The sequence below is a fragment of the Sphaeroforma arctica genome (assembly GCF_001186125.1).
Source record: "Sphaeroforma arctica JP610 unplaced genomic scaffold supercont1.57, whole genome shotgun sequence".
NCBI lineage: Eukaryota > Ichthyosporea > Ichthyophonida > Sphaeroforma > Sphaeroforma arctica.
The window spans coordinates 118,086-130,529 of NW_014040501.1; the positions used below are offsets into that span (position 1 = coordinate 118,086).

Consider the following 12,444-nt stretch of genomic DNA (forward strand, 5'->3'; position numbering starts at 1 on the left):
TAGCTGTATACACCGCTCGATGCGTAACTCGTGTAATACCGCTTAGTGCACAATGCCTCGATATGAACATGCTTGACAACTCAATAACCATATTGCTATGAAGTATTGGCCCTCAGTTGTGTACCTCATAAGAGATAGGAGCGTGCATCGACGTATAGTACAAATAATGACGTTAGAGGCTGAGTCATAAAAACCTGTAGAACTTGTATATGCAATTGAGAATACGCTCGAAGTAGTAGATATTTCAGAACTGGTCTGTGCAATTTAGCTTGTACACAGCAATATTCTCTGAATGGCTTACCTCACGCCCTTGCTGCTTTCCCCGGTCTGACACAAATGTAACCGCAACTCGCGGATTGCTTTGGGAAACGCAGATCGCAGAGACGCCATTTTGTGTACAGAATGTTGTGAATAGCTCAATGACTGCTTCAGCACAAGCTGTTTCTGTTTTATGAGACGTGTGCTACATACAAGAGGGCAGCAGATTTAATAATCCAAAAATAGCACCTTTTTTAAATTTTGTTTTGTAAAAAAAAGTATGTAGAATTCACAAACCGCGAGCGGCGAGACCCAAGAGAACCAACTTGACATTTATCGTACGGTATATACCTCAAAAAATATGTAGCATGTATTTATGTTTAGGAGGCTACTGGCTGTGACATATGCCTCATATGTTGTACACAAACATGTGTGATCGTCTATCTTAAATATCTATCATTCGTGTGTCACCAAATACTTAACAGCTTGTCTGAAATAATTTTCATACAGTAGGCTATAATAACGCGACAGTGTGCTATATTAAATTATTCAGTGTTCATAATTCTTCGAAAGTTATCCGTATTCTCTTATTCGATCGCCCAACTGCCCTAAGAGTGAGTAGAGCCATTTCCAATACAAACATAATGTGGGCTCGCTAATGATCGAATCGAACCAAGTATATCAGAATGAGATTTCTCCATGACCGTATTGCAAATGAATTTGTATCTAAGCCCCGCCCGGATTTACAAGAGTCCACGTGTACCAATCTTTTGTCGCAGAGCGGGACGCGCTATTCTGGCAACTTTAAAACACAAATCTCTGCATCCTAAACGTTTCGTTGGAAATCGGATATAGTGTATGTGCGTCTGATTGTGCAAATATTTAGTGCTTGTGCTTCGTACTGTGCAGGTATTTTGTATATACTTTTTATAGTGCTGGTATTCAGTACTTGTAGTCCCCTGTGCAGTTGTTGTTACGCGTGCTACTTAACCTGAAGGTGTTTAGTACACTTGATTTTCTATGTGCATGTAGTTAGTATGATTACTGGATACCTGCATGATATGAACCATCTTTATTTTTTATTGCATGTGATACTCTTTATGTGTAAATATTTAGTATTTATACTTTCTTGTGTGCAGATATTTTGTCACGCGTGCGGTTATAGGTACATAGTGTCCAGGTATTTAGCATGTGTTCTTCGTATTATTACTGTCTTTCGAGCAGCTATAATTTATGTGTGCTGCAGGTATTTAGTATGTATGTGGTCGTTGCGTATTTAGTCGCGTGTTTCTTGATGTGCGGGCATACAGTGCAGGCGCTTTTCATCTATAGGGAAGTTAGCACAAGCGTCTCTTAATGCGCAAGTAATTAGTGCATTTATAGGGAAGCAAGCACCAGTGCATCTTAATATGCAACTTTTAAAGTTGCAGGTATTTAGTACACGTTGCTTCCACATCATGCTTCATCGTACGGGGCGTCACAGAATATCCTGTCCGACCAAATCCATCTGGGTAAGTAAGTTGGTTATAAGAGAAACTTCTTCAAACTACAAATTCTCGTTATTTGGACTCGGAAAGCTACACATATGCGGAACCGCTCCATTTTACTGTCAGCCTTCTTTTTGGGTCGCGCTAATCAATCGGAAGCAGTTTGTATACGTTTCAAACCTTATCGCTATTCCTATGTCGAGTCATCCTGCTATTCTAAACATAATTATAAAAAACGAGCCAACTAGTTATCAAAAAGCCGAAGGTGGTCTATCACTCGAAGCCAAACCGATGTTCAGCCAGGTATAGAGTGATGACTATAAATAATATTGAGTTAACCTGGTTGTTTTCGTCTGGCTGCTATAACCTGGTGGAAGATATTGTGTGTGGACTCAATGACAGGACAGACAATCGGGGCGAGATTCTGCTGACAATGTGGGATAAAGGGCATTCGGAATACGCGTTAACAATTTAATAATCATGGGCCACTCAGTGAATACACCACGGAGCAGCTGCCCCAAAATAAATACTGGATAATACTACAGTTACAATACTAGCAAGCATGTATGTGCAGATTTACAACAATGTGCAGATTGGAGGGGATCCTTTTCTTTCTTTTATTTACTATCCTTGACTTTCACAGAAAGTTCAAGGTCTTTCGCTACTTTGTCACACAACATGGCTAATCTCTCAACGTGCGCGAGAATTTAGAAGCACTTGCGGTGAACAATAGAGGGACCAGATTCGTCGTACTCCTCCTTGGAGATCCACATCTGCTGGAAAGTAGATAGAGAGGCCAAGATAGATCCACCGATCCACACAGAGTATTTACGCTCTGGGGGAGCAATGATTTTGATCTTCATGGTGGAAGGTGCCAATGCAGTCAACTCCTTCTGCATGCGGTCGGCGATTCCGGGGAACATGGTGGTTCCTCCAGAAAGCACGGTGTTGGCGTATAGGTCCTTACGGATATCGACATCACATTTCATGATGGAATTGTAAGTGGTCTCGTGGATACCTCGAGATTCCATACCTAGGAATGAGGGCTGGAATAGCGCTTCAGGGCAGCGGAAACGCTCGTTACCAATGGTAATTACCTGTCCATCTGGTAACTCATAACTCTTTTCTAATGACGACGATGTAGAAGCGGTCTGCATCTCCTGCTCGAAGTCAAGAGCAACGTACGCTAGCTTCTCCTTGATGTCACGCACAATTTCGCGCTCGGCGGTTGTTGTAAAGGAGTAACCACGCTCAGTGAGGATCTTCATCATGTGATCGGTGAGATCACGACCAGCAAGATCTAGACGCAGGATGGCGTGGGGTAGAGCAAAACCCTCGTAGATGGGGACGGTGTGAGAAACGCCATCTCCAGAATCTAGCACAATACCAGTGGTACGACCAGAGGCATACAGAGAAAGCACGGCCTGGATGGCCACGTACATGGCGGGAGTGTTGAAGGTCTCGAACATGATCTGAGTCATTTTCTCTCTGTTGGCCTTAGGGTTCATGGGAGCCTCGGTAAGAAGCACGGGGTGCTCCTCGGGGGCTACACGAAGTTCGTTGTAAAAGGTGTGGTGCCAGATCTTCTCCATATCGTCCCAGTTGGTCACGATACCGTGCTCAATAGGGTACTTTAGAGTGAGGATACCTCTCTTAGACTGGGCCTCATCGCCTACGTACGAGTCCTTCTGTCCCATACCCACCATGATTCCTTGGTGACGGGGTCGGCCAACGATTGAGGGGAATACAGCGCGGGGAGCGTCATCTCCGGCGAAACCGGCCTTGCACATACCAGATCCATTGTCTACCACCAAGGCAGCTACTTCATCGTCACACATGTTGTTAAATGATAATAAGGATCAGTAAGACTGATTGTATTTGTACTTCACAGCAGGATTATATACCAGAGTCTACACAATTTTCACCATGTATCATTTTATTAACAGGCTGTATATTAGAGAGAGAGTAGATTGTAAATTGTGACTGAGATTTCTGTGCCCTATCCTTATCTGCAATCGTAACACAATCGCGATAAATTACAATTTTATATATATCACGATGGATATCAGGATATGTCGCCACTCGCCAAGGGTTTATCAGCCGTAGTATGCGCAATAGATTTGCAAAATGGTATGCGCAATAGATTTGCAAAATGGTATGCGCAATAGATTTGCAAAATGGTACTCTTCAGGTGATATACAGTTATAACTAACCAATAAAATTGCGATAAATCCTTGACAGATATCTTATCCCCCAATAAAAATGGCGACAGCATTCTCACGATATTTTCGGTTAAACTTTTCAATTTTGACTTTTGACTTTTCAGTGTTCACTTGGCTATTTGCTTTCAACACAAGCTTTTAGCTTTGGCCTTTGATCTTTCAGCTTTGGCAGTTTGACAGCTTGGCTTCCAGGCTTTGGGCTTAGGGTCCAACTATGTATACACTATACACACGCTACCACATACAATATGATAATTGATATCACTAGAGCCGGAGCCTCGGAGCAGATGAATATATTTATATTTTATGACTATTGTCAGTGTTAGGACAGTTTTCGAACCATACACTTCCTACTACTTACTCACTCTCAGCGAGGGAGGATGGAGAAAACGCTACGCTCTATCGAAGTTTTTATTTATAACATACGCTTGCTGATTGAAAGAGATGCCTTTATGCTAGCCCCAAGATAGATATGTGCTATTCAAAGATATGTTTGTGCAGTTGACAAATCAAATGATGGCCACGGCCAGAGTGGCAGCGACGGTGAATACCTGAATATATACAATAAAAAATATTCGCGAATACTTCTGTGCGCCAAGTAAAAATGACAACATAAGCCAATTTGAACAATCGTGCGCAAATGCACAAGTACATTTGATGGAAAAAAAAGGCGTATATTTGAACATACATTTACATATACTTTGGACGAAATTATTGGATCATTCTCAGCCTACTAGAGACATACACAACTATATACAAATCTATAGATTAATATTATACGTACACACATACATACATACATCTATATATATGTATATATATATATACACGCACGCACACACACAAACACACACACATATACATACACGCACACATATATATATACATGTACACATACACACGCATACATACATTAACACACACACAAACATATATATCAATAATTATATAAATATCGATACGTATATCTATATATATGTATATATACATACATACACACACACACATATATATATAAATATATATATTGTGTGTGTGTGTGTATGTATGTATATATATATATATAAATATATATATATATATTTATATATACAGACACACACAAACGCACACACATATATATATTAGAAGTAAAAATACAAAAACAAAATATATAAATATACATATTTATACACAAACACACACACACATATATATATATATATACATATATTGATACACATACTAAATCTATACATTACTCTCGTGTAAATTTGGAACGCGCATCTTCACTTACCTCAGAAAGAGCAAGTATCTAGTAGACACGCCAATTGTATTGTTTCGCTTTCATCGCTACAAATAGCTGAAGTGACAGCTTAATGAGACAGAAGTATCTATTTATTGTGTTATGTTGGCTAATTTATACATTACACCTTCACCATTGTATTCGTGGTAGCGGCGTGTGTGGGCGGGTCTAGGTACATTTCGGTGAAGAACTCATCCAAGGTCTTGCGCATGGCATATGCATCCTGCATATAAGATCAATACCATGGACGAAAGGTCGACAGGAGAATGAAAATTTGGGGATGTTTCGCCGAATACCGCTAGACGTGGATTGTCCCAAGTGTTTTCTTATAGTTAATAAATCAAGAGGCATATTTATGAAGCTCACAAAAATAGTTTACATAGACTGCATCGTTTTCTACACACTGCGACCATACCGCACCCTCCTCATATGTTTTCTCTAAGAGTATTAATTGACTCATATAGTTCTGTGTGATGGAGCAACAGTTGTACATGAGCTAGACCGTTTTGTACAAAATGTGACATACCTCACCATCCCCATAGTATTTATCCTCTACACCACTGATCTCAAACCCGAGCGTGTCTCTGTATAAATGTAGGGCGGCGCGATTGCTCTCTCGCACGTGCAGAGATACATATTCAGCTCGGAAACACTCCACCATCGAACGGGAAGCCTGAATAGGAATCAAACAAATTTATCAGCAGGGATTTTATGTGTGAATGTTATGCCTTTTACAACCCAATTTGTTGAAATTTTGAATTTGCCGCAAGGAGGGTGCTGACACTTTGGCAATTGTCGTTAGGCCTACAGGTGATAGCATCTCCCCCCGTTCTATTGTCTTGTATGCTCACGAATAGCGCAATATTAAAAGGTAAAATACGGATAGAAGTAGCTACTCAGAAGACTGTGATACCCAGATTTAGCAAAACGACATAATAAACATATATCCGTCACCATGCATCTGCACTATACAGATAGACACCACATGTGTTGCTCAGGGGTCGTCAGGTATTCTTGAGAGTACATACCACAAGATACATACATGTGGTACTTATGTGCATCAGAATCATGGGAAACATAAAAAGCCCATAGGAAGATTCCATGGTGAAAAAGCAATTCCGCCACGCCCGACTTGCGACAAAATAATACGTGCCTAATAGATCGCTGGCATTTCTCATCATGCGCCCGCATACCTGTCTCATAAGTTTGTAGGCAATACCCATCCGTCTGTGAGAGCGCATGACAGCAAGGGACGTAATGTGCCCATGAGGAGGAGTTGTTCCAGGGTCCTCTTCCATCTTCGCTAGTACATATCCTACGATTTTACCGTCTTCTGTCTCAGCCACATATGAGAGCTGTGGCGGAAAGAATAGCATGTCATATTCGAGAATCAGAAATACCATTATGACGTACATACAAGCAATACATATATAAATTAGCGATGTACTTCTTTTAAAAAAATGATGATAATTCACTCTTGCCTAAATAGGTACACACAAAAGTTATATGTACATACACAACTACGCAAGTCCAAATTTATGTATATCGTAAGTAGTATTTATATATAAATAGATATATATTTTCATACACACTTACGCATATGCATACGCATCCGCACACGTACACAAATGCATACATATATATATAAATATATATATATCTACACATATTATACATGCACACATACTCAACAAGCAGGCATAGTATGACAGATACACAAAAAAAATGCATATCTATATACATATATATATATATATATATATATATATATGTATATACAACGATATATAATTTTACATACATATACACATTCTTACATGCATGGACAAATGTATAAATACATACATAGATACATAAATACATATATTATGCGTACTCATATGAAGACATGCACGTATGTATATATTTATTGTGTGCAAGATAGGCAGATGAACTAATTATATCCTGTGTATGTGTCAACATGAAAAGTAGAATCCTAACCTCCAGAGGCCTGTGTCAACACGGGGGTGTTCATCTATAATACGGGACTGCATATTAATATTTCTTTAACCTATGATAATGGTGCACATAAAGCATATGTTGAACACAAGTATGTATGGATTTACGGAAATGAACACAATGATATATCACAAACATATACGTCCACTAGTAGTAGCAGTCAAGCAATATGTATCAGTTGGCGGCTATAAATACACTAATACATATGATGCGACAAGAATACCAGGACTTTGGGAAAGTCTAGCAATAGCAAAGAATACTACCAGAGAGAACATGCGTACGAAGTACATTGACCCACCCTATCACCCACTCATCCTTATATATATATATATATATACCTGTACACAAACACGAAAATACGTATAGATATGTAACACATATACTTATGCACACAAACGTACGTATAAATTATATGAAGGAAGACATATATACAGTTATACAACGTAAATTTAAAAGGACAGGGGCACATACATAAATATTTCTATATATATTTATACATAAATAGACGGTTATATTTAGATGCGTATCCATACATATATATATATATATATACATATATATATATATACATGAATGCATATATACATAAATACATATATANACTAATAATACACACACACACACACACACACACACACACACACACATATATATATATATATATGAAGCGTTTGTTATATATGTATCGTAGCTCACACACAGTGTGAAGCATTATAATGATAGATATAGCTATAGATGACCATTTTGTCAGAATATCACAGCATAAGTTCCATTCAATTACCTGTGGCCATGATAAGGCGTGGTAAAAGTAATATTTCATCTGGTAGTTCTCCGGTAAACAAATAAGATTGCAGTGCTGCATTTGAAATAAATCATCGTTGGTGGCTCTCCTGATGCAAACCATTGTGCATACCCTCTTGAAGTTTATATTGAAGCTTACAGAGATAAATATTTCACAGTCCCTGCCGGTACTTGATATTCATTTATATTTATATTATATAACTAGTATTTCTATTATCACCCGACAGCACAGGAAAGAATATGGAAGTTGGAACTGAGGGACAGCTCTCATCGCCACAATCGCTTTCTCATCTGAATCAGATACCCACCCCCCCCTGTCTATTATTTCATACATAGTCGCGTGTCGCAGGGAAAATAGAAGTTCGGTATGTTGAACTGTAAAAAAGTGATGACGTTGTTCTGTTTGTGTACCGAACAGCGACCAATACGGTCATGGCAACCATTGCTCTCATGGCTTTTTCTGTACATAGTACTTATTTGTGCATTTGCATACATATATTCAACAGTACAATTCACCTCATACATGTGAGTTTCCTTCTAGATGAAAAAGGTTATTGGGACAAGAATAGATACAATATAGTTGATGTGTGTGTGCCTTTCAGATTCTATATCATATTTAAGACGAGCACTGATTTAACAATGGCTAAAATGGAGCAGTAGGAATGAACACGACGAACTAAATTTCAAGTTGTAGCTTGTAGCCCCCCCAAGCGAAAAATTGAACCATATGCTCATCTTGAGTTATCTTATATGCGGGTAAAGTTATCCTAAATTCTATTTATATGGCTAAGTCACGATTCACTGAAATGAAAGGCGGTAGATGGGTGCGATCATGCGTGTTCGCGTTCGTTGTGATGATTTTGGTATTGTCAATTCTACTACTACAAAGTCAGAGGGCTGTTGGAGGCTTCCATTCAATTACTCCTGTACATCATAGTAAAGAAAAGAAAGAGCAGTTTTCGGCCATAGGTGCAATGAGTATGGTAATGAAGAATAAGAAGCTGAGTGCATGGCAGAATGGATTAAACGAAGAATATAGCAGTGTCAGCTCCTCAGCTGTGATTGAAGTGAGCAAAACCAGGGAAAGTACAGACACATTGTCTACAAATAAGACATTCACTGCAAATACTGACCTAAAAGATAGTAAAAATACCAGTCATGGAGATGACAGTAGTCACACAAATGCCCATGCAGTCGACCACAATAGTGTCCACACACAATCGATCTCTGAAATCAAGACAATCGGAGACGGAGAAGAGAATCAAACGATTGCTGCAACGACGTCGGTGGTGGTTCAAAGCCACGATGACGATCATGTTGAAACTGATAGTGAAGACAATAAGCTTTCCAACCAAGATGAACATAGTCAACCCAACACCAAGCCCAAGAAAGTCGAGGGTACAGCGAGTGGGAACACTTCATACATAAACGTACCTAAGAACAACACGACTGCACCGGAAAATGACATGACAAACGGAGCAAGTCTCGTTGCGCTCCCAACAGAGACACTCAATTTGGAAGCTCAGATGGCTGCTATTGAAGAACTGATGGGGAGGTTCAAATCAGAGCACGAAACGGAGGTGAGCTGTATGTTTGATTAGTGGTTTTTCTTGTTTCGATTTTTGTTATCGAATATATAGTACTATATGTTTGATGGTTAAGTTATATGAGATGTACAAAAATTTTGTGGAATAAGAAGTGCAAGCTTCAGTTGAGTTCATTAGCAACAGTCAGTTTGTCCCTATAAGGTAAAGGAGATGAAGTGGTATTTTATAGCCATGGTTGTATGCACATCATTTTTTACACTGAATCTTGCCACCTCCGGGATATCGTATAGCATCGTACAATGTTTTACCCGTGCCTCGTTGATACTCCCGTCTACTTGTATTTGGCAGCTGTACTAGTTGGGTATAATCTCTTAAGCAGCATCTGAAGTTGGTTTTGGTCAGCTTGGGCTGAGCTTGTATGAGTCATAGACGTGCAAATGCGAACGAACCTTGCATTGAGAATGCACAAGATGGCAATGCCCGCGACATTTCCGCATTCGGTTTGCCGTACTCTCTCCGTCGAAAATGCTGTTACTACCATCGATCTTGTCGCATTTACGTTCATCAAGAAAGGAAAGGGCACAATCATATTGAACTTCCAATCAAAGGTTTATTATCATGTTGACGTCAAAGCCGCTCCTGATTATTCTTGAAGCTCTTGGGAGGCTGATATATTTTTAAACTAAAGATGACTGTCGATTACAACCCACGGTTCCAGGGAGTGTAGAAATTGCAGATATGAGTTAGTTTTAAGGAGGTATACCTTTGCTTTATTGCAGCCGATATAACTGTGCCTGTGATGAGAGTCCTATGATATCTTTATACGCGCATATTTCGCAAGAGTGCATGGGCATATATAAAAGGAACGTGATTGTAGACAAGCAATCGGGAGTATCGATGGAACGCACACGCCGATCTATCGAAAGCCCAAACTCTACTCTAAATCTCTAACCCTGTAATACTCCCTGTGCTTATCTATAGGTGATAGTCAACGGGAAGAAAGTGCTCCGCAGTCTCAAAGTGGATGTATACACAGATAAAGTGACTGGTATGGAGATCGATAATACAGTATCCATCCAGACATTTGATCCCAAGCTTCGTACTGCTGCACTGATTAGTCAGAGCGCCGTCAGTGTGAAAAATTCCGAACTCAAGATAAACAGTACAAGACTCACGGCCTGCCAGCCAGTGCGATGGCATATAGTGGCCAGAGATAAGGTATGCTCTACCCGTTAGTTCTCGCCACACACTGTAGTTTGTATCCATGTCCTAGATGCATCACTTGTGAAAGTAGCTTTTTCAACGGGATTTCTTTCCGCATAATCTTGGAAACCGGCATTTGATACTGTACTAAGAAGTTAATATCAAGATGATGAGTGACTGTCTCATGCTGAGCAAGCGGGTTCGGCTCTTTCATCGGACATGCCATAAAGTACGAAGTTGCATTTGGAAACAGCTGCACTAAGTTTGGTAGACGAATAAATGCAGCGAAACAATCCATGTTAAGTGAGGTAGGTCTTGTGTGAAACACGTGAAGCACAAACAACACGCATTCTGAAGTCAACAATGCGTATCTAATGTAGGACAATAACCTTGTCACGGAAGGAGGCGAATCATTCTACGCTGAATTGAGAGGGCCAGCTATCATCTTGCCTGTAATACGGTACACCGGGGAGGGAATATACTCTATTGAATTTACGCCGTTCACCCCAGGTGAGATAACTGCTTGAGCGATTGTCCACAAGCACGTGTTATGGGTTTGCAGAAGATATTCCAACGTCTGCTTGCGTTGTATCGGGCTGCTCTTGATTGCACTATGTCATCTTGTATGATCTACAGAGGTACTTTTATCAGAAATCACTTCACATTGTGTTGCCAACGCAGACTTCTGTGAGGCCCTTATGCTGACTATATGATACGTTGTGATATCCAATATGTTTGTTAATTGTAATCGCATATAACCTAGCTATTTATGGGATGCGACGCAAAGCCTCGTCTTTTGACTGTCTACTGAACGCACGCGCAGTCACGAATAGATAATATAGTGGTATTATCGGTGGATAGTAGTATACGGTAGGAGCTGTAGCAAAATATTAAGGACCATGGCATACACTGCAGCGCAATTGAAATATTCTACTTTTACACAACCAACACATTCAAGCACCCATGTTTCCCTGCTCAAATTTAGGGCATATTTTCACTAGTTCATCTTCGATGTACCAGCTTGTTAATTAAGGTGTATGTACAACCAATCATACGAACATGTGGTGATCATCTCTAATTATATAATCGAAAGTTATCTTTCAAAAAGTCTCCGTAGATTGCAGTGCTGTATTTGTGCCGGACGAGATAGCTGCATAATCTGAGTGGGATAGACTAAGGATGGACGACGATTCGTCTACTGCGCTCTAAACTTGTTTGGATTTTCCTTTTTTATTTGTATTTTAAGGCAAATACCAACTGCAGCTTCGACACGACTTTAGTCGTTTCTCGGGGACGAGCCACGGGTGCCAGACATTAGACAAATCCGGGATGTTTAATCACTTCAAAATTGATATTGAGCAGATCAAGGTGAGTGTCAATATGTCTCTATATGTAGATTAGCGATGTTTGCGACCAATTACATGATTATCTATGAAAACTTGCAAAATTGCTTCTATTTTTAAATATTAATAAAAAAATAACCCAACTTTCAAGAGACCAACACTTCATTCAGCATTTCTGTCCATTGTGAAGTTTTTGAATTCATATTCTTGATAGAAGGTTTTCCGCAAACGAAACATCACCTGGACGGTTGCACGATTTATGTGAATGTCACTTTTCAGTCGAGGATTCAATGTGCCCGG

General features: G+C 39.7%; 3 protein-coding genes across 3 annotated transcripts; 1 reads left to right on the plus strand and 2 right to left on the minus strand.

Annotated features, from left to right (window-relative positions):
- Positions 1-2,333: 2,333 nt before the first annotated feature.
- Positions 2,334-3,705, minus strand: SARC_01452 (actin-3). Its single transcript, XM_014304829.1, has one exon. The coding sequence runs from the start codon at positions 3,581-3,583 to the stop codon at positions 2,453-2,455; it is 1,131 nt and encodes a 376-aa protein (XP_014160304.1). The 5' UTR covers positions 3,584-3,705; the 3' UTR covers positions 2,334-2,452.
- A 1,621-nt stretch (positions 3,706-5,326) lies between these two features.
- SARC_01453 (N-alpha-acetyltransferase 11, NatA catalytic subunit) lies at positions 5,327-8,333 on the minus strand. Its single transcript, XM_014304830.1, has 4 exons — positions 8,032-8,333; positions 6,446-6,607; positions 5,779-5,925; positions 5,327-5,475 (listed from the first exon to the last, which is right to left on the minus strand). Exons 1-4 carry the CDS (start codon positions 8,152-8,154, stop codon positions 5,374-5,376), a joined length of 534 nt encoding a protein of 177 aa, XP_014160305.1. The 5' UTR covers positions 8,155-8,333; the 3' UTR covers positions 5,327-5,373.
- Positions 8,334-8,992: 659 nt separating this feature from the next.
- On the plus strand, positions 8,993-12,202 carry SARC_01454 (hypothetical protein; the record flags this gene model as incomplete). The annotated part of the gene is made up of 4 exons (XM_014304831.1): positions 8,993-9,631; positions 10,580-10,816; positions 11,182-11,311; positions 12,048-12,202. Exons 1-4 carry the CDS (start codon positions 9,026-9,028, stop codon positions 12,200-12,202), a joined length of 1,128 nt encoding a protein of 375 aa, XP_014160306.1. The 5' UTR covers positions 8,993-9,025.
- Positions 12,203-12,444: the final 242 nt, after the last annotated feature.